This window comes from Electrophorus electricus, chromosome 15, assembly GCF_041902795.1.
Source record: "Electrophorus electricus isolate QZ-2024a chromosome 15, ASM4190279v1, whole genome shotgun sequence".
NCBI classification, from domain to species: Eukaryota; Metazoa; Chordata; class Actinopteri; order Gymnotiformes; family Gymnotidae; genus Electrophorus; species Electrophorus electricus.
The window spans coordinates 15,338,364-15,364,646 of record NC_137511.1 but is presented as its reverse complement, the minus strand read 5'-3'; the positions used below and the strand labels follow the sequence as shown (position 1 = coordinate 15,364,646).

The window sequence follows — 26,283 nt, the reverse complement described above, 5'->3', positions numbered from 1 at the left end:
TAGTGTGAAGAAATGTGTTACATAGCTAGTGGGATGGGGTTTTTATGAATGTAGTCTGACAAGAGGGTAGGGTAGTCCGACATCACTCCTGTAGCTCCAACTGCAAAAGCAGCATCCATGTCACTTTCCTGATTACACACAAACAACTGAACCTGAGAAAGACAGGGGTGCATTTAAAAAATGTTATTTATTACATAGTAAGAAAACTGGCTGTGGTGAAATGAAAAGACTCAGATTAATGTTTTCTGAGTAAATCACTGGATTTTGTTCAAGCTGTAATTGTTGAAAGTTGGTGCACTATATCTTTTATGGATACACAATTATAATGATCATTACAGAGGAACATAAGAAAATCACCTGCATTCCACGCTTCACCAAGTGCTCAAACAAAGCCTTTCTCATGGTAAGCCTATAAAACAATTAAACACTTAAAAATAAGAGTAACCTTATGTTTTTGAAAGTAGAATGGGATCTATCACTTACTTTTCAATGACAGAGATCACAAATTTTTTCCGAAGAAAGGTCTCTTCTGGAATATATGTCCTGTACAAGCAAACAGTATTATAGTATGGCAAAATACATAAAGCTTTTATCCCTTTAAGATATAGCATAAAGAACACCATATCAGTTAAGACTGAACATTGCTGGACATTGATTTTAGTAGGTTTGTTAGGCCCCTTCTTTGTTTAGGTTTGGGCAGGAAAGTTGCTGACCTGTTGATTACTCTGGGCAGGTAGAATTGCAGTAGGCCCTCTCCTAGCGGCACGAAGGGCAGAAGACCGGTGTAATAAAGTACAAGTAGGAGGCTCCCTCGTCGCAGAGTGAAGCTGTAGGGCATGAAGGGGTTCTGTGTATGCAGATTAACAGTACAATTACACACAGAGTATATACAGTGTTTGCCGAAACACTAGGTAACAACGAGTTTTCCAGAAATGTTTAGATAAATGTATTTGCTTGGTAGAGCAATAAAAACTATACTGTATCACTGTACCATTTTATGCTAATTGTTTTTGCATTGTGTTTTCTGAATGAATGACGTATATGTTCTGTTTAGTTATACATATGAGCAATTATTGACAGATAGGATGCGCCTTACCACATCTCATTAGACAGAGATGGGCATACTAATGTACCTGTTTGCGACACTTTGCCATGATGTCAGAGACCTCAGTAGCCCATACTGTGATGCCCTCTCTTTTATACTGTTTCACTAGAGAGGAGACCTAGGGAGAATATAGAAAAACAAGTAGCATTTTTCATTAATCCAAACATTTTACAATTATTTATTAAGCATGATAAAATACCTTTTCTATCAGTAAATCATTGTTTTCTTTGACTTCAATGTTGATGGGTATCTTTGGGAATTTCTTGAAGACATCCTCTAGCAAGGTGAACCTCCTGTCTTGTCCTGTGCCATAGTGGCCTGATGGAGATTTAAGGCAATGTTCATGTACTTACTCTGTTATTTAATGAGATTCTGCTTTGCAGCTGTTATAAATATTATTATATTTTGACCCATTGACTCATATTTCATGTAGCCTTTTGTTAATTGTATTGTACTGAAGTGTGAATGGTCTAAATTTACCAGAGTTGAATGTAACCTCAAGCTTTTCTTTATAGGAAGGCAAGTCCTGAAATATGAATGGATGAGATTTTTATGTTAATTATGGTTTAATCATGGTTTTGATTAAAACAAAGAGAGAAATTTTATAACGCTAACCTGAAATTTCAGGGAGGAGATGTCAATATTGTATCCTGTCTGTCTTTCAAGGTTTTTGTCATGGGACACAACCACATATCCATCCTGGGTTAAATGACAATCCAGTTCTAACATTTCAGTGCCCTCTTTCACTGCACTGAGAGAGTTCCAGAGGGCTGATGTAAGTATGATGAAGACTTTTTTTTATTTTTATTAAATGCGTGTAAAAGTTTATTTGTTAACAAAATAACATTTGTTAGTTGTTATTTTTGGAGAACATACTTATATTCATATACTTAAATTTTTACTCATGAAACTGTACTTTCTCTTTGACAAGCTGTCTTTATTTGAACTCAGGAGGCAGACTCAGCTTTACTTACTGTGTAAAAGCTGCCATAGTGTTTTCTATCCGTTCTCCAGCACCTGAGTAAAAAGACCCCGTACCAAGAACCATCGGTAAATTATGTTAGAGCACACACTGTTCACACATAAACAAATAAACAAATATGGCTAAAAACATTGAATACAACAATTTTGTAGCTTGTGCATGAAGCAGCTAAATGCAGTTTTGTCATGTACAAAATTACTCACCCCCTCTGTGGGAAACATGTCTGCTGTGAAAAGCTAAACATTTCTTCTTATGGAGAAGGAGAGGATTGCGGAGGAAATACCAAGAGCATATCATGTAAACACCCAGAGCCAAGGCACACAGCAATAGCCATAGAGCAGCCTCTGCCATGTAGAGTGGTATGATGCTTTGTTCAAAAATGTCCTGATGTTCTTACTTATTTATTTTCACTTTGTCTTGCTACAGTGTGGCCTTATATAGCCTTATCCAAGCATTTGAAATGACGCAAGTGTGTGTGATGGTATGAAGGCATGAGTGAGGCATGACGTGTGGTCAGGTATGACAGTTTAAAAGAAACAGCTGATAAAGATTAAAGATAAAGTATTAAATGGATAAATCCAAAATGTTCTCTTTCTTGTTTGCATAGCAAAATATACTGAAATAGAATCAATACTAACAACTATAATTCAGCTGTTTGGCCCATGGAAATAATGCTTCTAAAGTATGAAGTGAAATATTTATCATCATTGCTTTCTGTTGAAAGGGAGACTGCAAGGATTATTTCCCAAGAAACATCATGTACACTTTATCACATTAGAAACACCAGCAGACCAAACCACAATATCCTCTTTCTAAAAGCAATTTAACCTTGAGTAAATTGCTGCATATCACAATGGCGACCACAAAGCTGTTCCTTAATCACACAGCAAAAACTTACACAATGGTGAAACCAATCATTATGAAAAAAAATCCCAGTGACCCCTGTCTTCTCAGAAATGCACAGTAAATTAATTCAAAATTAGTTCCGAATCAATAGATGATGAATAAAGTAGAGCTAAAGAACTAGAATGAGGATCAAAACAATATACCATGATAACATTAAAGAGGGTCTTGATGGGTATTTACTATAGATGTGTTACAACTGAGGTGTTAAAAATTCAGATTGCAGTTGAGCAACACTTTAAACACATTTAACCTTAAGCACATTGCACTTTAAGCACATTTCGCCCCGGGACTGTTCATTGTTATGAGCAAAAACATGTGTATTGCTGTTAATTTAAACTGAGCTTGCTAGTACTACTATTGGGACCTAAAGGGCCACACCTGTCTGCTCGTAAACACATTAAAGGTCATTACACCTAATGACTCCTGCCCCCCCACCCTGGGAGAGACTTTAAGAGGTGGAGGATTCACACCTCAACTTCCCCTCTCTCCTCGGTCTGCATTATATCCCCCTAGCAATCCTTCAGGTGGCAAATGAAAACAACTTTAGGCTCAACTCGTAGGGCCCACGGTTGAAGACACTCACTGACTGTCTTCAGGGGACCTCCTGAGACAGAACCCTTATCAAGCTCACCATATCTAAGCCTAACTTGTTTGCAGGTTTACATATGTACATGTTTTCGCTGTGAAAAGGGACGGTTTAAAGAACGTTTATTGTAACAACTTAGGATAACAATCTAAAGATTGCTCAGTTGACTACAAGGTAGAATAAAAATAAAAGAGACCAAAGGATTTTCAATCACTGAAGGTACAATTTATTATTGAGAGGAATAAAAAGCAGTGAATTAAAATATACCCCATACCATGCACTGCATTCAACAGCTATGTACCATTCACAATGTGAACTAAGTGTATAGGGCAGCAGATTTAATGCCTGTGGGAGCTGAATTTGTCATCAGGTGTCTCTGTTCCATGTTTTTCTTTAACTGCGTGTTATTCTAAGGCTGTTTTTGAGACATGTGGCTTCTTTGTGTCTGAGTCATAGTGTTTATCTAGGAGAGCAAACTGTAGCAGTAAGACCAAACTGCATATCAGATGGTTCCACCTGCAAACCCAGCCCTCCACCTCCTACTGAGAGAGAGAGAGAGAGAGAGAAAGAAAGAAAGAAAGAAAGAAAGAAAGAAAGAAAGAAAGAAAGAAAGAAAGAAAAAGAAATAAGGTCCTCGTACATGTGATTTTAACTTCAGATATCTCACAGGCTTCTATATGCAGTGCCTAATCTGTTTCTTATTGTGGCACACAAAGGCTGTAAACATGGAAATAAGTATGTCTGAATATTAATTGTAAAGTTGGTTAAATTGGCATGGTAAAGTTGCTATTAAGACTCAAAACAAAATAAACGTTAATGGAAAAGGGAACTCTTCAAACAGGCTCTCGTTGGCACATATGTAGGTTATCTGTCCCATCCATCATCAATACACTTGAGACTCCTTAGTTTGTGGTATTACACTGTCTATCCGTCCTCCCACCATGCACCGGACATCACAGGGGATGGGAATCCCCATGTGTGTCATCTGCAAAGTAAACAACATGCTTTGAGACCACAAATCTTTGTAGTGATGGCAATCAGGAAAAAAGAGACCTATAGTTGTAGGAAATTGTTTTTAAAAAGGATCTGTCATGTTACACATGCATATAATTCAATTTACATGTTATAACACTTCTTGTTTTGTGGAACATCAGAATGGGTCCTTCTCCCTCAGCTCCATTCATAAACACTTATGGACTACTGCTGTCTTTAAGAACACACGTATTACTCCAAAGCTAAACAATAAGACCATTGTGTTTGATTGCAGTCCTCGATATACATGCAGGAATTTGTATTAGAATCTGTACATAAATTTGAGTGTGTGTGTGTGTGTATGTATGTTTATTTGCTTAGGCAGTATGTAAAGGACAGGAGTATGGACCCTAGTGGCCTGATGAACACAGAAGGAGAATGGGGTAGGGGTGTGAAGACTTGACCATTTGGTAGATGTGCTAACACGCACTCACCTATATAACACAAAGGGACAGAGCCATGAGTGTTAAAAGAAGAAAAGCAGATCACGACAGTCACCAGTGGAAGAATAGAGATAGGTAAAGACAAAAGACAAACTGTAGACTACTGGAACATAAACCATGTTAAGACTTTAAATAAGTTCATAAGTCATTCAGGAGATCTGAAGAAAAAGGGTACCCAGAGAAGATGCTGGGAGTGGAGATGTACCCCAGTTTGGCCCTGGCGGCTCCAAGACTTGGAGACTGCTATTATCGAGGTAAGGCAATTTTTACTTTTATTAAAGTGACTATCAGAGAAAAACAAGCAAGGAGAGGAAAAGACCAAATGTTGGTAATTCTGGTTCATAAGGATGTGAAAGGCTTGATTCACTGGCTAAGATGAGATTCAGAAAAAATTGAATACGTCTATCCAGTAAGTCTGTGTGAACGAAAGGGACGAAAAGATGGGAGTTATAAAAATAATAATAACCTATTAACGCATATTCATATAGGGTTTTTACAGACCCTTTGGAAAAGAGCTGTCTCACCTAAATCAATAAGGTCTCAACTGTATCAAGATTGTTAGGGGACTTTATACCAGTTAAAACTGGATTTTCACTGTTTGAAATTAAAATTTTATGATTCAATAGATTGTGTTATTGGGGAGTGAAATTTTTCATCACATTTACATTTACAGCATTTAGCAGATGCTCTTATCCAGAGTGACTTACAAAAGTGCTTTGTCATTTACGCATAGAATACATCCTAGCCAGTGGAGTATGTTAGAATTAAACATACCAATGAACTAGAATACTGTAGAAATACAAGGATCACTGCTGATGCCTAGAAGTACAAAATGTATAAGGTCTATCTTAAACAATAAGTACTAGAGTTTGTTAGACAACATCAGTGTAACTAGTTTAGTCAATCAATATAGGAGCAGGGTCAGTATATTTAAATATTTCATGAATAGATGGGTTTTCAGTCTGCATTTGAATCATCACTGTTTCTAAGGTTACACTAGTTCTTGAAGGGACTTCTAAGACATTATATTCACCTCATCAAAAGTTTGACACTTAGCTAATACACCAAATCTGGCTAACCAGGGCTATTATACAGCTCTGTCTTACATAGAGTTATTCTGCTTGTTTGGTGTGAGCTGTCATTGTCTTTCTACCCTCCAGATCGAGGGCCCTCAGACCATATGCCTCTATACCCCATGTCATGTGACATTGCAGCAAGAAACCTCCCCCCTCGCCTTTTGCCCCAAGCCCCTACAAACAGAGAGACTACTGGGAAAGCTCAGGAGACTGTAAAGATGGAACTGGAGAATATATCACTATGGAAACAGTTTAGCACTGTTGGCACTGAGATGATCATCACCAAGAAGGGCAGGTAATGCATTTTTGACTAAAGTACAAAATGAAGCATGAGTTAAAGGAAGATCATAGGTCATTACATTTTGTCTAGTGCCCATGTAAAACAATTTATACTGTCATGGTAGAACTGAATGAAGTTCTCTTCTTTCAGAAGAAGAGTTTCTTTCAGAGGTCTATTTGACTGACCTGGACATGTGTATTTTGGATTATATCTAGATTTAGTGTGTGATTTTGAATGTCTTGCAGTAATCCCCTCAGATGTCTCATAATATTATGAACATTTTTAATTATTGAAGAATGTGGAAAATATATTTGATGCAATATATTTGATATTTACTCTCTCATTCCCATTTATCTCCCTTTTTCACCATCAGACGGATGTTTCCCCAGCTTAAGGTTAAATTGACAGGCTTGAACCCATCTCTGCGTTATATTCTCCTGTTGGATATCGTACCTGTGGACTCCTCTCGTTATCGTTTCCAAGATGACAACTGGCAGGTGGTGGGTGGGGCTGAAGCCCGACTTCCAGACCGGGTGTTCATCCACCCAGACTCTCCTGCTACTGGAGAGCATTGGCAGAACCGCATCATATCTTTCCATCGAGCCAAACTTACCAACAACACACTGGACACACTGGGATATGTGAGTTTAGACATGACCTCATGGCGGTTTTATGTTATTCTCATGTTTGTGAAACCATTTAAGAGAAAATACAGGAAACATTTGTAATTTTTTCATGTCTGTACTAATTAACCAAATCAGCAATGATTCTTAAGGATCCAATAACATCACATCACTACATCATTGTGTTCTGCACAAATGTTTTCATGCTGAACCTCCCCGTCTTCATCAGATCATTCTCCACTCTCTGCACAAATACCAACCCCGAGTGCATGTAATTGAGGCCAGAGATGTGCTGATGTGGGGAGGATCTCAGCACTCCTTCATCTTTCCTGAGACCCAGTTCATTACAGTTACAGCCTACCAGAACAACAAGGTGAGAAAACCAAAATTAAAGGATTATGACATTTGTTATACATGTGAATTATTTCTGTACAGTATGAGCACTATGTTCAAGGCAACACAGTGAACAGTTCAGACAAAATTAGAACTTTAACACAACAAATAGTCTGAGTTGTAAATTCTTTATCTTTTTAGATAACTGAACTGAAGATCAACTCCAATCCCTTTGCCAAAGGCTTCAGGGAGGATGGCATGAACTGCAAAAAGTGAGTCACACATTCAGGAAACATGCATGCATAAAAAGTATAAGAAATTATGAAAATTTTAAATCTCATTCTTTCCAGACAAAGAGATGCAAGACAGAAGCGGAAATTGCCCCAGCCCTATCAAGAGGAACCTTTAGATATAGGTAATAAAATTGCTTTAGTGATAACAAATGTGTGAAAATTGCTGATCAGTTCATTCCATAATTCAGTGTTTTTCTCTTTCCTTAAGAATCATGTGACCCATGTGATTCCACGGAGCTGCTACCACAGTCTATGGCACTTCAGAGGTCCACTCTGCCTGATTCAGACTTCTGCTCTGATGTGCCATCTTTTCCAGAGCAGACAGAACAGCAGATCAACTCTAGACAAGCATATCTGGAATCCCAAATGACCCAGATACATCCAATCCCAGAGATCACTGATTCTATAGACAACCAACCTCAGTCAACATCAGATAATGTTGTTAACAATGAATTGCTTGATGGGTGAGTCTTAGAAATGAAGACACTGAAATATATTTATACTGAATCCAAGCACAAAGATTGGCCATAGGCTGCGACTTGTTGTTTTAAACAATTATGACAATGAAAACAATGACAGTAATTCAGTTCTGTAATTCTTTTTAAATTATTTAATCATTCACAATTATTTACATTTATTCTCTTCTGTTCCCCTTTTCATTTACAGATCTACACAGATTATACGTCTTTCTTCATACAGTGCATTTACATCTCCACAAATAACATCATCTCCCCAACCAGTGCCTCTTCCTCAGCCTTCACCCCTCTATTCTGTGTCGTCCACTCAGACATCTAATCTACCATCTTCCCATTCTAACCCCTCTTCTCTGCCAGATTATTCCTCCATGGCTTCAACCAACTATGCAATTCTGGACTCCTCTTCTTCAATCACCTGTTCTTCTAACTCTGCTCCAGGGGCTACATATTCCTCCACCTCTCACTCCTCTTCTCCCCAGCTGCAGCCCACATCCTCCTACCACTCTGTTCTTCCATCCCAAGATAACCTAGGCCCTCACACACCTACAAATACATCCTTTTCATCCATTCCTCCATCTTCATGTCAGGCTGTCACCACAGGTTCCAGCCTTTCTATAGACACAGCTCAGGACCAGAATGTTGATGGAGAGTTGGCATCTTCTAATTCTACACCCTCTGCTGTCCAAGACTCAGCATCGACTGCTTTTCCGTTTCTCCCAGTGCAGTCCTCCAACAACCCAGAGCCCACTACTCCATCAACGCAAGTCCTACCCACATCTGCTTTCCCCTTTCCTCCAATGCCACAGCCCAATCCTATTAGTGTCACACCAGACTCACACCAGGTCCAGACTGATTTCCCCTTTCTTTCTATGCAAGAAACCACCTCCAGCGGTATGTCTACCTCGTCGGTACCGGACACAACTGCCTTTCCTTTTCTATCACAGCCAAGTCATTCAAATCCTTCAGCCTCTCCGTCTGTACAAGCCCCAGTGGCTTTCTCTTTCACAACCACACACCCATCTTCAGCTTCTCTTCAAAACCCTTCTTCATCTTTCCAAACTCATTCAACACCTGTTTCTGTGGCTTACTCTTCTTCCAGTCCGATAAACCCAGTGCCAACACAGGCTGTCTCTGGCCCCACACTTAACCCTGCCCCTGCTCATTCTCTCTCATCTTTATCTGCTTCTCTGCCCACACATGCAGTCTCTGGGTCCCAGTCTACCTCAGCTCAAACCCCTTACGTATCATATCCCTTTCACACTTCCATCCCTGGACCACATCCTCGTCAGAATCTAGCCATGGCATCTGTTGGCTCTTCTCATGGTGTTCAGGCCCTTCCCAACATGAGCCAAATCCAGCCCACTATCTCCCAGTCATTCCCGACCTCCCCTTTCTCTCATGTCCCTCCCCAGTGTGCTAACCCTTCTCAAATCCCTTCACAGCCTTTCACTCATATACAGGCTTCTGTAGCTTCCCATCTTCCACATTCAGCCCTCCAAAACCACCCCATTCACCAAAGCTCGTCTCATACACATTATCCTGCATCTTCCACCAATGCCTACCCTCCTGTTGCTCCATCAGAGATAGGGTCTTTTTCTCAGGTTAATCCAGCTGCCCCTTACCTACCAGATGTGGTACTGCACCCTCCAATTCTCCCTCCTATAGATCATTCCACTCCACCCTCCCTCTATAACCATTTTCCTTCCTATCCTCTCCGTCTGTGCCAGGACCCCAGATCTTCCTTCCATTTACCACTCAGACACATTTTTAGACAGACCCAGCATGTACACTCTAACAGTCAAGGGCCCTACCTTGACCTTGGGGGAAGACCTACATTCTGAAAAGGCATTCAGAAGATCGTTTTAATCTGTTTAATTGTGCATATGAAAAAGCTTTGTAGTTAATCATAGATAAATTTATCATAGATCAATTGAGTGTCCCAAGGTTGTTTATAATCTTTGATTAATGTTCTAAATGACTATGTATTGCCACAAAATAAAAAAAAGTGTGTTTGTAGCACCCTTCCTTTCTGATTCTTTCACTATTTCAGGGCACTGACATTCTTTCAAATTGCTTTGCAATGGCCTTTCCCTTCAATACCCAACAGCAATATCTTAATACAACTCTATTTAAATCAAAACAAAAATGCCCCAGTAAATATCATTATACACTATACAAAATATCATTATGCATCTATATTACCATCAATAACGTCATTGAAAGATAAACTGTGCAAGGGCAGAGGAAGTGTAAAACTGTTCACGGTACTTAACGATCTGTCATACAAAAACAATCCTGAGTTAATATTAGAGATCGCATGAATCTAGAGTAAACTTTCTTTATGTCATTGTTCAGCATATTACATTTCACAAAATAGAAATGAAATATTCACTCTCAAGAAATAAGAAACCTCCACCAAAACCATTACAATAGGCAAAATATCAACATGGCATAGGAGTGCACTAAATCAGCTGTATAATGCTTTGACTTTCTTCATCTTACTCATCTATGGAATGCACAGCCTCAGCACAATTTCGCATTTTCCAAGTTGAAATAATGTATTTTACCCATTTGTTCAGTAACAGACAGTGTTTGGGTACTTGACTAGTAATCATAAGGTTGTCAGTTCAAGCCCCACCAAGGTTCTGCTGCTAGGCCCCTGAGCAAGGCCCTCAATTGCTCAAACTATAGTCAGTCATAATTGTAAGTTGCTTTGGATAAATGCCATAAAATGTAAATATAACAAGTGAACTGGGGCAGTAGGGCAAAGTCATTAAATAGCAAGTGATACCTACAGGCTCCTCTTCTTTTGGTGATCCAGAGGACAAAAAAGAGGGAACTAGGTAAACAAAACCATAGATAGCAAATACATCCTAGGTCTTACAAGATTTCAAACACCTTGCAAGATCCAAAAACACAGAAAATGTAGGTCTATTATGCTTCATCATATTAGAAATAAAATGTATTTCACTGTTTAATTGATTTCAAAGGCTCATGAAAAGGACAGTAGGACATTTGATCACACAATAGTTTGCAAGGAACAAGTATATGCGCTTAGTCATTTGGTAAAATGGCAAATCATAGATGTATTATAATATCTCCAGCATTTTTACCCTCACATTCATTTGATTGTTTGAAGTAAAAAAAAAAAAAAAAAAAATCAGTCAGATTTTGGCCCTAAACTAAAAGGACACAATTAAACTGGCAGTAGCTTTGGTTAAGAACTATTTTATTTCTATATACTTCCTTGATTATTTATGAATTCCTTTACAGACCTTAAAAATTAGTTTTTCTCTGTACATTAAAACTTGAGGCTCCTACTGGTGTGGCACCCAAGTATAACTTTCAAGTATATTATACTGCACCCAAGTATAACATCTTTTAACAAATTGCTATTTTTCACTACCTCTAATCCATTTTAAAGTGTTCTTCAAACCAAATTAATTAGGGAATTTTCCTTTACCTAGAAAAGAATGGAAAAACTGTTATACTGAAACACATTACAAAGGGAAGCATAAGGGTGGCTGTTGAATTGTTGACAGTGTTAACTGACCATACACTACAGACTCAGTAGATAGAGATTAGGTTGAAAAATATTACTTTAATGTTCTGAAGCCCTATTCTCTTTGCACAGAAATCTCTCCTGCTCTATTTAGAGCCACTGAACTTCCCCTGAAGTCTGCGCCATAGCTCTCGCCGTAACAGATCTCTCTCCTTGCGGATGCCCTGCAGTACAGCGCGGTTCTCCTGCGCTCGACGTGCCAGGTATGGCAGTGTGTCGTCCACTGAACCGTATGGCACAGATTTGTACACTGAGAAACCCTGCTGGGCTGGAGAGGAAGGGGACAAAGGAATGGACACAGGAAGACCAAATAACAATATCAACATTTGTTGCACACATGTGCTTCAAGAAAATGAAGCAGGGATGAAGGATGTAGATGGGTTTTACCCAGAGTGAGAGACACATGGTCACACATCCCCAACAACTGGCCAAAACACACCAAACCCCCATCTCGACTGATCTGTAACTCATCCATCCTGAAAAAGAGATAAGTGCTGTTTTTTACCATGAACCAATCATTTGGATTCTCTGTCAGAAATTGTTTCTGGTCAAGGATTAGTTTAACAGCTCCTCAACCACAGTGTATATGCACATGGTGACATACTGTGTTATAGTCCTCCTAACGGACTCTTCATTGTGAGTTGCAACAATGATCTTGTAGCGGTCTGGATTCTGGGAAATGAGGTTCAGCATAATTTCCAGAGAGCCGTTGTAGCTGCAGGTAAATGTTGTGCAAAACATGAGGGCGAGGAACTGTAGCATGCAAGTAATTCCTGGGATCCACTACTCTAGCTTTATGATCCTTTTACCTTTCATTTGTTTGCGCCCAGCTTTGGTGAATGGGGTCATCTCTGCCTTCTTTGCCAGCCAACTTCCTCTCCTTGTCCATGTAGGCACCTCGTACAAGTTTAATTCCAAGACAGAAAGATTCATCCACAGACAGGCGAATGGCGTTGAGCAAAAGGTCTCTTGACTCCTGGAGGAAGGAGAGAAAGCTCACATCTGTACATACTCATGATGTGTCAAGCGTAAAGAAAGCTTGCCAAAAACATCTAAACTAACTTTTAGGTAGCATTGATAAGTGTTCCAGATCCAGGCGTCCTCTTGATTGAACTTTTTCATCATCGCCATGGTGATGACTGAGAGGGCAGTGTTCATGTATGTATACTCAGCATCAACTAGAACTCTGACTTTGTTAATACTGGCCTGGTAACAAAAAAAAACAAAAACAACAACAACAAAAAAAAAAACGTTTTAGCACATAGCTGAATTCTTTAAAGCTTTGATACTGAGTGTCTTAAAGTTGTCTACCTGTCCTATTTGATTTAGTCTGCACAGGCCACGCAGAAAATGTGCGTTTTCACTCTCGCTGAGGCCAGGAAATGTAACCACCTGTCGGTGAGACACTCACAGTCATGCAGCACAAACAAACTTGATGAATGGTTTTCGACTTGAAAATGTCTCAAACTTGGTATAAATAACAATAACAATAATTTTATCATCATCATCATTATCATTATTATTATTATTATCATCCTGGTGCTACCTCTTTATCCATAGCTTTAACAAAGAAGTTAAGATCATACTTTTGTTCCTTCATCAAAGATGTCAGCTTAACCTAAAGTAAAGGCAGTAAAGAGTCAATTCAATAGCTTGGGCTGACATTGTGTATTATTGCATTAATGCAGCTAGGATGAACATTAAATGGTGTTTTTGTTAACAATGCCATTTGGTTTTGTTTGGTTTTATATATCAGTCACTTACACAAAGCTCTGGGCTGACCAGTGCTGTGATCTTCAGCTGCATCATGGGATCTTTGCTCCAAGAATTGCTGTGGGACATGCGTACACATTCCAACATGGACGCCAAGTTGTCATCGTACCTTTGCTCTCTGTTGACATTGTAACATTAGAAAAGAAAGAAGCTGCTGTATGTCAGTTATGTTTTGATGGGTTATTAACTATTCTTCCCAAGATACCTATCAGACATTTCATATTCTGCTTTCAACTAACTATAATCCTAGCTAACCCTAAGTCAATGATGCATGGAAATTAACAGTATTGTTGAAAATGGTATACTTTAGCTTCATCATCTAAAATACACCCTACTTTCCAAAGTCAGTGTATGAAATTCTTTCTTTTGCATTTTAGAAAATTCTACTCTATTGCCTTGAATATTTTATTAAAATAAAGTATCAGATACCAGACAAAATGTGTAGGTTGCTAGAATGGTTTTCTGAATGGTCTACCCAGTGCTCTCTCCTAGGTCCTCCTCAATGGGCACAGCCAACATAGGCCTAAGTCCCAGTGAGCTCATCTTCCTCAAGGACTTGTCAATCTCAGGCTCCGTTTCCCCTGCTACAAACTGAGCATACACAAATGGACGAAGGACCATGCTGAAACCCCTCTTTCCAAGGACGGTCCGTGCAAAAGACATGATCTGAGAGGAAGAGATGTGTCAAAGAACACACAAGCAGAAATATGCAGACACATGCATTATTTCCTTTTAGATCCAGTGTGTTGGAGAACAGAAGTTTATTCAGTCAGACTGCTTGTGGACAGGAATGTACTGTATGAAAGAAAAAAAAAAATCTACAACATCTACAACAAACATTACAGTGTGTGTGTGTCTTCCTCATAAAGGTCAAGGTGAAACAGACAGACACCTCACCATAGTAGTATCTGTGCCAACAAGACATGTCAAATCTGAGTAAATGAATCTCACCTTGCCAAAGTGGTTGACCAGCAAAGGAAAAGAGCATAGCCTGAAAACTCCGAGCGCTCGTACAAGCTCCCATAAGCTCTTCTCCCGGAATGCCTGTGGATCCTCAAAGGTCAGTGGGGCAGATGGAACTGGGAATCTGAAGTTTTGACTCCTGATGGGGGCAAATCCTGAACGCTCTGATGTCAATTTTCGAGGGGGTGCACCCATCACACGCAAAGACAGGAAGCAGCGTAAAGTGTGTGGCATTAGAACCGAAGCCATCCTTGGATTGTGTTGACTTTTTTTTAACCTTAGTGTGTGATTATGTTGGAGGGAGGGCTTCAAACTATTCCAAATACAGTATTGATCTCCAGCAGATAGGTGGTCTTGTCTTCTTTCTCTCTTACCTATAACTCACCATGTAAGTTTAGTAATGAATGCAGTATTTCTTCCTTCCAGTACAGTAATTCTCACTAACAAAATAGTACAAATCTGTTTCATCAAATAGTTACATTACCTGAAAGTTACACTTGAATCATCCTGTCTACCTGTCGAGTCACAGGCATCATATTTTGAAGTGAACCCTTTGCCCAGACTAAACAAGTGAATATATAATGAGAGAAAAAAAAGATGATGACAAGAGCCTGTGACGCCAGGGTTGGGGTTTGTGGTTAATTACTGACAAACAGCCTGAACTTTGGGTCGGTTCTTAGGGGTGAACACCTCTAGTATAGTATCTTCACCAGAACTATTCTCCTGCATTTTGTTCAATAGCACACATTCTGTGACACAGTGAGATGACATACATTCCTCCCCATAACTTTACCCCCCTGAAGACTGCCAAATGCTTTGAACAGTAAAGCACAAATATTTAGAAGTATAGAGGTGAAACTGATCCAGTCTACGTGATGGTTAGAATCGGTCAGTGACCTTTCCAACATGTGTACAAGTGGACTTTGTTTCCAAACTGACCCAGCAAGCAAACTATGGACCAAAAATTAACAAACCACCTGCAATTTGCTTCACAACTCAAAACTATAGAGTCCAATTTAAATGACCGAGCCATAAACGTTTTTGCTCCAGGTATTAGGTCAAGACATTTTAATCTGATCTAATGTTTTACTATTTAAGCACATTGTTCAATAAAAAGAAATCCTAATATTTCCACATCATCCTGAATGTCATTCAAAATGTAAAAAAATTCTTATTCCTTTTAAGCATGCTTTCAGGAGTTTTAACTCTTGTATGAAATTACTGAAATAACAAATTAAAAATAACATCATATACAGTTATGGGGCACCAACACAAGTTTGCACACATGCTTGGGTATCTCATCTGTAAAGATCCTTTTCTTGTATTGTTGTACAAGATTTATCAGTTGGCTTTTAACTAGCACGGCAAAGGCAATTCTGTTAAATGAAGTTCAGAATGTCATCTTTTTGCCATGTGTGCCATAAACAAATTGCAATATGTCTTAGCAAAACTGGGCCAGTCTGAAACCAGAATTTTATATGCAACACGGCAGGCATCTGAATTGACCAAATGTCATAGTGAATTCATGCACTTAATGCAGTTTGTCCTACATTTTACTTGCAGGAGAAAATATACTTTTCCAGAGTTGACATTTTGCTGGCCTGATAGTTAAACTCTTTGAAACAATACTCAAATTGTAAGGTTTTATTGTAGGTACTTGTGTGCACATTTGCCACTTGGTTTTGACTTTGCCATATGCAAGACCTACAGTAGCAAAATAGTAATACGGAATTACTTCCTACTTATTAGAAAGGCAATTTAGGTTCTCATATGGGTGCCATAACACTTGTATCTTCTAATATGCATTACTAATTTGACATTAAATTTTTTTTTTTTTTTAAAGAAATCACTTTGTCTAGTTTGTCATAGTTCTGTTCACATCACCCTGCTCCACTACTTTGTAACAATTTGAGGCAATGTCTGGAATCAGATCTTCCACATGATCAGATTAGATTCTGGATTTCATTAGTCAGTATTGAATTTCTAGTTAATTTACAGCATTTAGCTGACACTTTTATCCAAAGCAACTTACAATTATGACTGAGTACAACTTGAGTAATTGAGGGTTAAGGGCCTTGCTCAGGGGCCCAACAGTGGCAACTAGGTTGTGGGTTCAAGCCCCACCAGTCTTCCGATTACAAATCAAGTACCTTAACCACTGAGAAACCACTGCCTTCTTATACATCTGCAATATTGCTTCTGGTCAGAGCAGATCAGCAGTGCATTCCAACAATCTGTCAAAAGCCAGATTAACAACCAGGAAGAAGAAAGCCGCTTCATAAACTCAATGTTTATTGTTTCATCAAATTAGACATCACACAATCAACCTGCCTTTCACAAGCCTGCCAAATCTCTGACAAAACCATCTCCTTCCCTTAATTTATTTCAAACACCTCAACCTTTACTATATAAAAGAGAATTAAGGGGAAACCATCTCTAAACAACAAAATTGTTGATAGGTCTGAATAAGAATGTTAACTCAAGCTACTTCACAATAAAGAGTCCTGGTACACAGGCTTTCATTTTGAAGTAGTTAGATGAGTTCCAGTCTTGGACTGAAAGCCGGCCCTCCTGTTACTGTGCGGCTGTGCTTTACTATCCTCAGTAAGAGCCCTGAGTCTGGGACCTGTAGCCCCCCCGCTGGTAGTTCTGTTTCTGCTGATAGCCACTTTTCTGATCTGAGAGAGACAAAAAAATTGGGGAGTGGGGGTAAAGAAGGCGAACTGGCAGTTTTGTCTTACTCAACAAAATAGCTAGCTAGCACACAAGCAGTTCACTGTTCAAACATTTTAGCATACATAGCAATTACATCCATAGAGCAGAACAAATCACAATTACATTAGCTCATAAAGGTACGTTGAGTACTTTGACGAAGAATAACAGTCGTGAACTGAACAAGTTTTAGGCATCTTCCACAGATTTTTTAGACATAACCAGGTAATGATGCAACAAGACATGCCGTATAATTTCATGAACAAACCTACCTCTCTGATAGCCTTGCTTTTGTTGGTAGCCACCTTTTTGATCTGTTGGAGAGGTTTTTTTTAAAAAAAAAAACCCAAAAAAACAAACAAAAAAAACAAAAACAAAAGCAGTGTTAAGTAATTAATCCTTCTTTTAACTGCCCAGTGTAATCCCTGTTAAAATATTTGGGTACAGTTCTTGGAGCACTAAATAAAACAAGAACTTAAGGGTGAGCCACCATAGACAGCTACTATGTAACTGCTATAGTTCATAATCTCTTATCCAGTATGTGACTAAAACCTTTCGCAGTCGGGTAGCAGTACGAGTGGTTCGTTTGGCAGCTCAGCATACCAACACCATAACATTGTAGCTACAAAATTTTAAGGGGCTCCTCACCTCTGTTGAAGTAGCCTCCGTAGACCCCCTGCTTGAGGTCAAAGACGCGCTCGTTGTTCTCCACCAGGCCACCCAGCTTCTCAGCCAGCTGCAAGGCCATATTTTGCAGGGACGTGGGTTCTGTCCTGTGCATCACTACTGTCTGGGTTGGCTGGTCCAGAGATGCCTGCAAGACAACCCTCAGGACTTTACAGCTTACCTGTAACTGACCCAGATACAACTGAACAATCCGGCAGTTTTGCTTTTACCATTAGCTCTTCATTGATGATCATCTTACTGATGATGCTGTGAACTGTCGGTAACTCCAACTCAAACATCTCAGAAAGAGTCTCCATACTGTGGGAAGTAATGAACAAGTATGTGATGATCATCACTGAGGGAATTGAAATCAAACTATCAAGTTCCAGTCAGGCGATACGCATTTGGTGGTAGTGGTACCTGATCGAGTCGTACACACTGCTGTAGGTGAACAGGTAAGTACGCAAAGACTCCTCTTGAATCTTCCTGCAAATTTATAAAAACAAAATGCCAAGCATCAATGAAAGGGAAAGCAGACTAACTTTAAATAGAACTTCATCATGAATAAGGAGCTAGCAGGAACGGGATAGTACAACATATTTTGGTACAACAGTAACCTGGCTTTCTTGCAGCAGTAATAATTTCTAAGTAATAAGCAGTAATAATAAGTAATAATTTCTAGCATTTCTGGGTAAAGTATTGCGATTAGATTGGATGGATGCAGACCTGACAAGCATCTCTCGGACGCGCTGTGCCTCAGGGAATAGGTCCCACACCTTGCTATTCATTTTCTCGTTGATGATGAAGGAATGACATGTGCGCCAGTCGCCCATCTTCATGGCCTTGCTGGCAGCCACCACATGCTCCCGCATGCTTTCAGGGGGACCTGCAGAGGCACAAAGAGCAGATCAGCAGTTGAGGTTTGCCAAAGGTTAGAGACCCCAGTATTCCAACAAGGTTTGGATGTCTAGATGATTGCTGTTTAAATGACTCCATATGGAGTCCCTAAACATATTACCTCAAGAAAGAATTAAATGTAACCTCCCTCCCTTTACTCAAACATCCACACCCTTTCATTAGGTGTAGCAGATGTCTGAGCACTCACCCAGAAGCGGCTGTCTCTCTCCAACGCGAAGCTGGTGGTGGAACTGCTTGCTTATCATCCTGCGACGGGCGTCAAACTCATGGGCTGCCATGTAGGGGATCTCCAGCAACATGGCCGACACCAGGTACACACATTCCAGTAGCTCCAGGTTGATGTGCATATGGAAGGGAACCTAAGAGACACCAAGATCATGCACCATCCACATGGAGCTACAGGTCTTATCTGAACTTTATATAGTGACTACTAAACCAAGCTAGGGGAAAAAGAAAAAAAAAAAAGAATTTGAATTTTGCCCTAAAAAGTGACTTGATCCATCACACACACACACACACACACACACACACACACACACAAATTTACGTACAGATTCTAATAGAAATTCCTGCATATATATTGAGGACTGCAATCAAACACAATGGTCTTATTGTTTAGCTGTGGAGTAATACATGTGTTCTTAAAGACAGCAGTAGTCCATAAGTGTCTACGAATGGAGCTGAGGGAGAAGGACTCATTCTGATGTTCCACAAAACAAGAAGTGTTAACTTGAAATATATGCATGTGTAACATGACAGGTTCTTTTTAAAAACATTTCCTACAACTATCCCCACATATAAGTAACATCATTAAAACTGAAAAACAAATTCCTCTTTCCCTTAATAAATGTGAATGTGTGTTTTCTCTGCCTGTCCTACAGCACCAATGGCTGTCCATACCTGTCGTCTCTTCTCAATCTTCTCCTGCTCTGCGTTCCTCTCCTGCATGTTCCTCATGAGTAGGCCCTGGCCGAGCAGCTCTTTAGCTCTGCCACTTGACTGGATGTCCAGCAGTGCATTGTGGGCGTCTTTGATCATGCCCTGACGGAATGCACAGATGCCCAGCTGCACCATGGTCCTATTGTACAGGATCTGAAGGACGGAAACAAATGCGCAATCATTCAACCAAGAATTCTCCTAAAATGCGTAGAAAACATTACTTCTCTTTAAAGCACAAGAACCTCATCGTTTCTCCACACCATATCAAACTACTTTTTAGTTTATACACTTTTAACTCAGTAGTGTAGCATACCAACAGATAGTGATAACTTGGCATATACGAACATTATCCTACCAGTATTTAACAGCACGTGTGCACGTTTGTACCTGTACAGGGGGGTCGGCGTGCTGAATGTTATCCTGCAGGTGACTCATGAGCATGAGGTCACGGGCCTGGTACCAGCGGCTGTGTAGAGCATGATGGTAGATGTGGCAGAGGATGGCGCAGGTGCGGATGCGGTCAGTTCGGTCCTTGGCGTAGATGAACTTGCACAGACGGTCCATAATGATGGCACTATCCTCTCCCTCGCTCTCTTCTTGATCCTGCTCGGACTGGGAGGGAGGGAGCAATGGGTCAGCTACATTGTAAGTAAAACAGCTACGGCTAAGGTGGCAAGTTTTAGTGCACATGAACACACGCATTCATTTCATCTCAGATGGCCCTGCTCACCTTGCTCTCTCCCTGCAGGCCTAGCATGCGCCGGTGTGCCTTGTAGTCAAACTTGTAGTAGGTGTGCATGATGCGGCGCAGGTAGACACGGCAGATCTCCTCTGTGCTGCCTTTGCCCTCCAGGTACCGCAGCAGACGATCGATGATGCCACAAACTCGGCCCTCGTCCTTCAGGTTGTCTACGTACTCTGGAATGGCAAATGCTTGCTAAAACTGTGTTGGGAATCTGAGGACTAGGCTGGTGAACACTGGTTTAAAAAGAACCTCACTCAGTTCATCAGCTGGTCAGCAGAGCCCTATGAACCCCATTACAGCCCAACCAATGACCCACTGTTTAAAACGCCTTAAAAAAACAAAACAGAAAAGACAATCTAACGTCCACAAACTTACCACAGAAATTTATACCATGCATTTAGATATGTTTAGCTACATCTCCCAATACCTTTAACACCCACTGAAAATGCATCATATAAACTTGAAAATAAACAGGGAATAGCTGGTTAGATAATGTTTCCACCATCTATGTCAACATTAATTGCAAATGCCATTGCTCTGCTTCATGAGACAATTTGCCAAATGTGTTTGCTTAGCCTATCAAACTCTTTGGCAATCAGAATGCCAAGTGTGACACTCACCCTGGGAATGTGGGTCTGTGTTCTGCATGATCTTGGTGAATTCCTCATCCATCCTCTCCACTAGGGTGAGGATGCAGCCTCGAACACGAAAAGGCTGCAACAAACAAGAACAACGTAAGGAATGTGAACTGCAACAAGGACTTTCAGGACATCGTTAGAGTTCCTGACCTGATCAGAGATGCCTAGGCTCTCGCTATCCTCAGCGATATTCTCGCCAATGAAGATGTTATTATTGTCAAACAGGATGTCCAGAAGTTCATCAATACAATCCAGACATTTCTTCCACATTTCCGGCTGAGAGGAAGAAAGAGAGAAAGAAAATGTGAGCAAGGGGGAAAAAAAGTGAACTATTATACTATGAACAATGGAGGTTTCTTCATGAAAACCTTCGTGTTTCAAGGCTAGGCTGTCCAAATGATGTGAATGATTCTAACCTTCATGAATGCAGCTAGATTTGGGTTATAGTCATACAGGGAGGCTATGATGTTGAACTTGATCTTGACCATGATGCCCTCTCCCAGGTTATTTTCTTCTGCGATTGCGGCAAGAGCATGGAGGAGCTCGATCTGAGCAGCTCTGACAGACACACACAATTTTAAGACAAGGAGTATGAGCAGCACAGCATACAATGTTACCTAGAAAATCAACTGCCATCAAAATGTTGGTGACTGCTAATCCATGTTGTTAAACTGCTAATCCATGTTGTCAAAAAACGAAGTTCATACAAAGGTGTAAAAAGTCTGATTGCTACATACAGTTATATATTGACGAGGGCATACCTGTCAGTCCCCTTCTTTCCTCGAGCCTGCAAGATTTCATTGAGCTTCTTCACCACCACAGCAGTGTTGATCTCCGTGCCCTTGGCAAACATCTTGGGCTTCTCCTTCACCATGGGCACACCTCCCTTCACCTCCCTCCACTCCCCATCCTCTCCCTCAGGCTCCTCTTCAGCCTCCTCTTCTGCACGATCCTTCTGCTTGGTCTTTTTCGGGCGTCTACTGCTGGTCTGTCGGTCTGCATCCTGGGTCCTGAGACAGGGAGGTAAACGCTTAAAAGTGCTTTCCCCCACTGCGCAACTTAGACTGCCCCTTGTTTTAATACCTGCATGGACTAACGTGAGAACCTCCTTGTACTTCTTTGTGTAGATGCCAAAGGTGTGCCTGCTCTAAAGTGGGTTTTCCCCATGGATAACAAATATAGTTAAAAGTTATATGCTGCAGGGTTACTGCAAAATTCTAACATGTAGAAGTTTAACAAAGTTCTAAAATGGAAAAAACAAATCCCTAATATGACTTGGTTAAAAAACTCACAGAACACTCATCTGAATCACCTGAAATCAATCAATCAATCAATCAGGATGCACATAGCACATTTTGTGATTTGTTTAAGGGCTCATTTGCATATTGCCGTCTTCTGCAATGTCAGTACTGGACAGGCTACTACTGCGCTAACTTTTTAAAGATCGCATATTGTGTAACTCGGGTTAGGCCAGTATATCTGAACCCCAACTATGCACGCACGTGGGACTGTTCCTTACTAACTTTTTGAGGAAGGCCACAGCAAGGGATGCAGTGTTGCCTTCATTGTCCTCGCTCTCACTCCCACTGTCCATGGAGTCCGAGCCCCAGTCCTCATCATCATCTTCGTCATCACTCTCAGATTCATCCTCCTACGCCAAAGCAAAGGCAATTAATACTCCCCTCATACATGGCAAACTGGTGTTTCCCACCTCCTACCAATGGCATGCTATTCTCTCTTGCATGCTACATTTTAGACTGCTTTTTGCGCACTATGCAGATTCACATGCCAATTTAGACAGACTGAACTTTGCCGATCATGATGGAAACTGTGGTCATTACAAATTGAATATAAATTAGTCCTTAATGCAGAAAAGTCTAAATTCACCAGATTTTAACGCATTATGATAATCTGATCACTTTGCCATGAATGGGTCATGGTTTGATGGAGTTAAAGAGCATAGGTTAGGCATCATGGAATTTGGCATGATGAGAAAATAACAGTTAAATATCACATGAACAAACTTGTAAGTAATTTGAGGCAAAAAATATGCAACTTTTTAAAGAATAAAACGTGGTTCATCATATTTAAACTTCTTTTACTTCTGTTTGTACTTCTTTTAGCTGATTTAATTGCTTATATTGTTATTCTTCTAATGCCTTTGGAATTTATTGTAAATCTATTACTACTACTACTATTTTACCTTTACTCTTAATGGTTGTATTGCTTTTCTTTTTCTAGTTACCTGAAATTTGTTTTATATTAAACAATGAAGTGCTTTTACTCTAACCTATATGGAAAATAAAGGTTGAGTGTATGCAGGAATAGAAAAATGTTAATCAATCATTTGAACATGAGAGGGACCCCTGAGCTATCTGGGCAAAAGAAAGAGGAAAGAATTTAATGCATGTATGTCAGGTGAGTGAAAATGGATGTTTTACCCAGAGCAGTTTTGAAATATTGTACACACAGTCCAAGTGCCATCATACAAGAACTCAACTATGTATCTATTAAATTTACACCATCACTTACAGTTTCAAAAGCCTACTTTTCAGCTGTTTTCAGATGCATTATTATTAAGAAGAGTTAAATTAATCCATAGTTTAGGCTACATACTTGCAAGTTCATGGCTGTTATAAAATAGGAAGTTATAGTCTCCGTTGCCAGCCCCATGTGTCCCCTTTAATCAACTGTTTACGCTTGTTCAGAATGACAGTAAATGCATTGAGTAAAAGGGGCTTGCAAGTGCTCTCGTTTTGTTTATCTACATTTCATTTCATTTTTAGTGTTTTTTTGTTGTCATTTTTGCTCTGTATTTTCCCCCTAAATACTAAAAAGTGTTAATACTTTAAAGTTGTTTCAAAAGCATATATACAAGGAGCTGAACAAAACTATCATCAATGTTGTTAACTCACAGCTGTCTTGAGGAACCTGCTGGCCTCAGTGGCCGGTTCAGGCTTCTTCTTCATGAAGCTCTTAGCAGTGATGCTGCCCTCCCCCGCTGCCTCGTCATCACTCTCAGAGGATGAGCCTTACGATCACACCACAGCCATCAGCAAAGATACACAATGAGTAGCGTTCATCACACAGTGTAATCCAAATGAGGATTAAATGACAAGTCTCATCCAGTGATCCTCACAGATAACCCTGAAGAAACGCAGAGCATACCCGACTCTGCTCCTTCCTTTTCTTCTTCTTCATCCGCAGACTGTTCTGGATTCTAAAAGCAAGTGCGAGGAGCGTAACTGCAGTTTTGCAATAATACAGCGAGACCACTTTCATATGAATGTGTATCAGGCACTGATCGAGACCTCCTTGTAGCTGGCAATATCAGTCTCGAAGTCGCGGTTGTATTTGCGGATCTTCTGACGTAGGGTGCTCAGGGCTTTGGCATTGTTTTTGTTCATCTTCTTCTTACCCTCTTTGTCTTCCCATAGCTACCAAAGAAAATAGTTTGTAAACTTTGAATACGCCATTTCCAGACAACTATTTTGATAATTTTATTTACGAATAAGTAAATATTTTTTATCACAATAAAGAATAAAAGCTGATAAAGACCCATTTGCAAAATGCTACACGTGAATGGCTTCTCACTGGTATTTCTGAAGTTTTAGCTAAGATCTGAGTGAACTACAATTCTTTTTGTTACACGTACTTGGTTCAGGTAATCTTCCAGGTCGGCTAGAAGGCGGATATAAAACTGTGGTACACCCTCTTTGTCCACTATTGCTTTACTCTTTAGGAATGCTCGACATAACTGCTCAAACTCCTCCAGACATTTTGACATGTCCCTAATCTTCATGGCATTGCGAATGGTTTTGATCAGGTTTGTCAGCTCCTCAAACCTAAGGAAAAGAGAATGCCAAATGGATTTACACTACGCATAAACAAACAGCTGCATAGAACATAAAATAGCAGAGTAAGAGTGTAACAACTAACAAAACTAACTAGAATACCAAATCCCTCTCACCTCTTATCCTTGGCACTACGTACAACTCTTTTAGTGTCTTCCTCATCATCACTAAGCAACAGAGCCCTGAAGAAAAGACCAAAAAAAAAATCACATATAAAACAGTTCGGTGAATATGTTTGTGCCAAGAATGAAAGTATCAAAGCAGACTACTGACTGCTTATTGAAAGTAGTCCCGGTTGCTTTAGGGGTGATCTCATCGGCAGATGATGACTCTTCCGACTCGCTGTCGGATCCGGTGGCGAAAAAACGAGACATCCCAGATAGCTGCTAACACTGTAGGGAGGAGTAAAACATGACATCGCAAGACAGATCAAAGTCATGTCCACCTAACGATAAGTAATTTTGTTAACAACAACAAAAAAAAATCAGTCACACAGCGAGACTTGAACTCTGTGCATTAAATCGGATGATATCTAGCGCTAGTGTATTTTTATTTAATCGTATCGCATGGAATATATAACTTCTATAACATTAACTCGCTTCACGCCACCATCCTGGCGTTAACGATAAGAAGGCTGGTACTAGCCGTTATCTTTAGCTATACTCTGCACAATTCAGCTAACGCACAAGCTAGCTAACGGTCAAGAAACTGTCATAAAGGGTATTTTGGCACCCAGCGAACAACAGGGAAAAACAATAGACACACATAGGAACAGCTATGCTAGTTAGCTAACTAACTTTATTACTACTTGAGTGGACGAAACTCGAGTCCAGACAGAGATGTTGATTCTACGAAGGTAACGCCAGGTGGCTAAGCGGCTGGTTAGCTGGCTGGACAAGCTTAGGCATAACGGCTAATATTCAGCCTAGGATTCTAATACGATTTGTAACACAACATAAACAGCTGCCAGTTACTCTACCTGTTATCTGATAAAAATAACCGATTCTTGCTTTAGGAAACTGTTAATATCCGATTTAAGATCCAGATTGCCGATTTTTGTCACTGCAAACGCCAGCGTGCGCGCAAGCCTTTTCGGCTACTTCCGGCGAGAGGGAAGTAATGAAGGCGCAGGCGGCTGCTGCCCCCTACTGCAGTGGAGTAGGGCAGTAATGAAGGCGCAGGCGCTCCTACTGCCCTCTACTGCAGTGGAGTGGGGCAGTAATGAAGGCGCAGGCGCTCCTACTGCCCTCTACTGCAGTGGAGTGGGGCAGTAATGAAGGCGCAGGCGCTCCTACTGCCCCCTACTGCAGTGGAGTGGGGCAGTAATGAAGGCGCAGGCGCTCCTACTGCCCCCTACTGCAGTGGAGTGAGGCAGTAA

At 40.3% G+C, this 26,283-nt stretch overlaps 4 protein-coding genes across 6 annotated transcripts; 1 reads left to right on the top strand and 3 right to left on the bottom strand.

Moving 5' to 3' along the window:
- Nucleotides 1–11: 11 nt before the first annotated feature.
- On the bottom strand, nucleotides 12–2,413 carry gdpd3b (glycerophosphodiester phosphodiesterase domain containing 3b). Of its 2 annotated transcripts, none has more exons than XM_027026207.3 (10): nucleotides 2,291–2,413; nucleotides 2,080–2,122; nucleotides 1,721–1,856; nucleotides 1,586–1,631; nucleotides 1,305–1,423; nucleotides 1,134–1,223; nucleotides 714–847; nucleotides 484–543; nucleotides 358–409; nucleotides 12–152 (listed from the first exon to the last, which is right to left on the bottom strand). In XM_027026207.3, exons 1-10 carry the CDS (start codon nucleotides 2,382–2,384, stop codon nucleotides 18–20), a joined length of 909 nt encoding a protein of 302 aa, XP_026882008.3. In that variant the 5' UTR covers nucleotides 2,385–2,413; the 3' UTR covers nucleotides 12–17. The 2 variants fall into 2 exon arrangements, with proteins under 2 accessions (XP_026882008.3, XP_081553463.1); XM_081697337.1 differs by having other exon boundaries at nucleotides 12–128.
- Nucleotides 327–10,029, top strand: tbx6 (T-box transcription factor 6). Its single transcript, XM_027026195.3, has 9 exons — nucleotides 327–403; nucleotides 1,772–5,308; nucleotides 6,215–6,425; nucleotides 6,784–7,051; nucleotides 7,263–7,406; nucleotides 7,568–7,638; nucleotides 7,717–7,781; nucleotides 7,868–8,123; nucleotides 8,326–10,029. The coding sequence occupies exons 2-9, from the start codon at nucleotides 5,239–5,241 to the stop codon at nucleotides 9,974–9,976; spliced, it is 2,736 nt and encodes a 911-aa protein (XP_026881996.3). The 5' UTR covers nucleotides 327–403; nucleotides 1,772–5,238; the 3' UTR covers nucleotides 9,977–10,029.
- Nucleotides 10,030–11,259: 1,230 nt separating this feature from the next.
- On the bottom strand, nucleotides 11,260–16,565 carry prodh2 (proline dehydrogenase 2). Of its 2 annotated transcripts, XM_081697335.1 has the most exons (10): nucleotides 14,422–16,565; nucleotides 13,946–14,136; nucleotides 13,462–13,588; nucleotides 13,244–13,315; nucleotides 13,009–13,089; nucleotides 12,760–12,903; nucleotides 12,507–12,673; nucleotides 12,302–12,412; nucleotides 12,085–12,173; nucleotides 11,260–11,965 (listed from the first exon to the last, which is right to left on the bottom strand). In XM_081697335.1, the coding sequence occupies exons 1-10, from the start codon at nucleotides 14,680–14,682 to the stop codon at nucleotides 11,784–11,786; spliced, it is 1,425 nt and encodes a 474-aa protein (XP_081553461.1). In that variant the 5' UTR covers nucleotides 14,683–16,565; the 3' UTR covers nucleotides 11,260–11,783. The 2 variants fall into 2 exon arrangements, with proteins under 2 accessions (XP_081553461.1, XP_081553462.1); XM_081697336.1 differs by lacking the exon at nucleotides 13,244–13,315.
- A 138-nt stretch (nucleotides 16,566–16,703) lies between these two features.
- eif3c (eukaryotic translation initiation factor 3, subunit C) lies at nucleotides 16,704–26,038 on the bottom strand. The gene is made up of 22 exons (XM_027026204.3): nucleotides 25,885–26,038; nucleotides 25,179–25,297; nucleotides 25,022–25,087; nucleotides 24,707–24,896; nucleotides 24,363–24,488; nucleotides 24,220–24,271; nucleotides 23,967–24,082; nucleotides 22,575–22,702; nucleotides 21,813–22,061; nucleotides 21,468–21,609; nucleotides 21,202–21,327; nucleotides 21,034–21,127; nucleotides 20,399–20,586; nucleotides 20,056–20,280; nucleotides 19,630–19,821; nucleotides 18,917–19,088; nucleotides 18,538–18,697; nucleotides 18,232–18,297; nucleotides 18,042–18,129; nucleotides 17,794–17,959; nucleotides 17,418–17,459; nucleotides 16,704–17,111 (listed from the first exon to the last, which is right to left on the bottom strand). The coding sequence occupies exons 2-22, from the start codon at nucleotides 25,277–25,279 to the stop codon at nucleotides 17,035–17,037; spliced, it is 2,766 nt and encodes a 921-aa protein (XP_026882005.1). The 5' UTR covers nucleotides 25,280–25,297; nucleotides 25,885–26,038; the 3' UTR covers nucleotides 16,704–17,034.
- Nucleotides 26,039–26,283: the final 245 nt, after the last annotated feature.